Source organism: Dermacentor albipictus, chromosome 1 (genome assembly GCF_038994185.2).
Source record: "Dermacentor albipictus isolate Rhodes 1998 colony chromosome 1, USDA_Dalb.pri_finalv2, whole genome shotgun sequence".
In the NCBI taxonomy this organism is placed as follows: domain Eukaryota; kingdom Metazoa; phylum Arthropoda; class Arachnida; order Ixodida; family Ixodidae; genus Dermacentor; species Dermacentor albipictus.
This window is the reverse complement of record NC_091821.1, coordinates 378,604,843-378,606,823: the sequence shown is the minus strand read 5'-3', so window position 1 is coordinate 378,606,823 and position 1,981 is coordinate 378,604,843. Positions and strand designations below refer to the sequence as shown.

The window sequence follows — 1,981 nt, the reverse complement described above, 5'->3', positions numbered from 1 at the left end:
CTGTTCGCGGCACGAGGGCGTGAAGTGTGAGAAAACCAGCAACAGAAGGAAACGCTTTTTCTTTTTTTTTTTCGCGTGGAGTTGCGCGGGAAGAAGAAAAAGAAGTAATGTGCTGCGAGAAATCCAACGTGGAGGACGGAAAGATAGATAGGACCGAGGGCGGTATTTTCTCTGCGCATTGTGCTGTGCTCTGTTGCACCCACGGAGTTGTCCTATACCTAACTGTTTTTTGTCCTTGTTGAATTTCGCGCAGGAGATTGCTTGTTCAGCGTGAACCAACTAGTCCGCAACAAAATATTCCTGCAAGAAAAATAACAAACAAACAAACAAACAAACAAACAAACAAACAAACAAACAAACAAACAAACAAACAAACAAACAAACAAACAAACAAACAAACAAACAAACAAACAAACAAACAAACAAACAAACAAACAAACAAACAAACAAACAAACAAACAAACAAACAAACAAACAAACAAACAAACAAACAAACAAACAAACAAACAAACAAACAAACAAACAAAAACAAACAAACAAACAAACAAATCAATAAGATAATTAAATAAATGAAGACCGTATGAAAGAAAGAACGAAATAAAGAAAGATGTCGTTGAAATTGAGCACGTGGATGCGAAGCGCGAGAATAATTATTTGATTGCATAAATGTACCTTTTAGTCAATGGCTCTTTACCATAAACAAGCAGTAAAGAAACGCTTCGTTATTTAAAATGGAGGTTTTCCGGTGTAGCTCAGCTAGTACACAGGCACAGATGAAAAAGAAAGACACACACATAGCACTGCAGTACCAACAAGCTCTGAAGTCTCATAACTGTTCCTTCTTTACTTTCGGTATAAACAATTTATGCAAGAACAAAAAAAAAACTCTTAAAGGACAGAACCAGAAAAAGAAAGAGCAGTTTTATTCTCATGCGCACAAGTACAGTCGTCAAACTGTTAAAGTATCACGGGGACAACTGCTTTTATCCCGCCGTGCTACGCTTTCCTTTTATGGGCAAACGCTTTAGAATAACGTTATGCAAGAGGCCTGGATGTGGCATCATCTTTTCTTGTCCCGTTACTCTCTTTATCATATTGATTCTCCACGTTCCTTGTTTTGAAATTGACGACTTTTCCTTGACTAACCCTCGAGCCCAATGGAGTCACTCAAGTGACTTAAATGTGGTGCCATCATTTTCTTCTCTCGCCATTGCAAGAGATGAGAAACTATAAACTCACCCGTGGTTGTTCCAACTGGCAGCATATGAGCAAGAAAAGATACGTTAGTATCTTCATTCTGTTTCTGCAGGAGACAAAGGACGAGGAAACATTGTTGCACAATCTACTGAATTCCTGCGCTTGATTGGCTTAGCAGCAAGCCACCGTTGGTAACTTACAAGTCGGATTACACTAACGTAATCGATGTGCAAGCAGACGATCTATATAAAAGCAGGTCAACAATTCTCCAGGATGTTACTGAACTTTTTCACTATTACCAGGATGCTTGCAAATCATATCAGCGCGACTCATTCTCGACAGGAACGTTTGTGGCGATATATCCATGCTTCGCGACCGATTTGATGGTGACGCCTTGTCACGATTCCTCGAATTCTCCAGTAAAATTGCGTAAAACACGAGCTTTATTTATCATTGTTCGGGTTTCAGTTTCTCTGCTCATAATAGACGCACAGAGCTGCCCTTGTGCTGAGCTGAAATGGAGGGTGTCGGCACGCCAGTAAAGGTAATAAAACACAGAAGAGATAGCGAGAGAGCAAGAAAAGCAACGTCTCAGATTTAGCTTTAGCGATTCTCGGACGCACTGACAAGACGCCGCAAAAAAGGAACAAGATGTGTTTACACATGATTCGTTTTCATCGCAAGCGCAAGACTTCGAGAGGGCTGACAGGGGGAAACAGCTCTTCACGACAAGCACACTCGTCTGCTATATATTTGCTCGAACCCATTCGCTTATAACGACGAC

At 40.6% G+C, this 1,981-nt stretch overlaps 1 protein-coding gene across 2 annotated transcripts in view; it reads right to left on the bottom strand.

Moving 5' to 3' along the window:
• The window catches only part of LOC135900257 (retinal guanylyl cyclase 1-like), a 223,465-nt gene that overhangs the window by 3,119 nt on the left and 218,365 nt on the right, over nucleotides 1-1,981 (bottom strand). The window contains exon 19 of one of the 2 annotated variants that reach the window (XM_070531931.1): nucleotides 1,240-1,254. In XM_070531931.1, coding sequence (XP_070388032.1) covers nucleotides 1,240-1,254 — 15 coding nt within the window. Of the gene's footprint in view, nucleotides 1-1,239; nucleotides 1,304-1,981 lie in introns of both variants that reach the window. The other variant, XM_065429687.2, reaches the window with a different exon arrangement.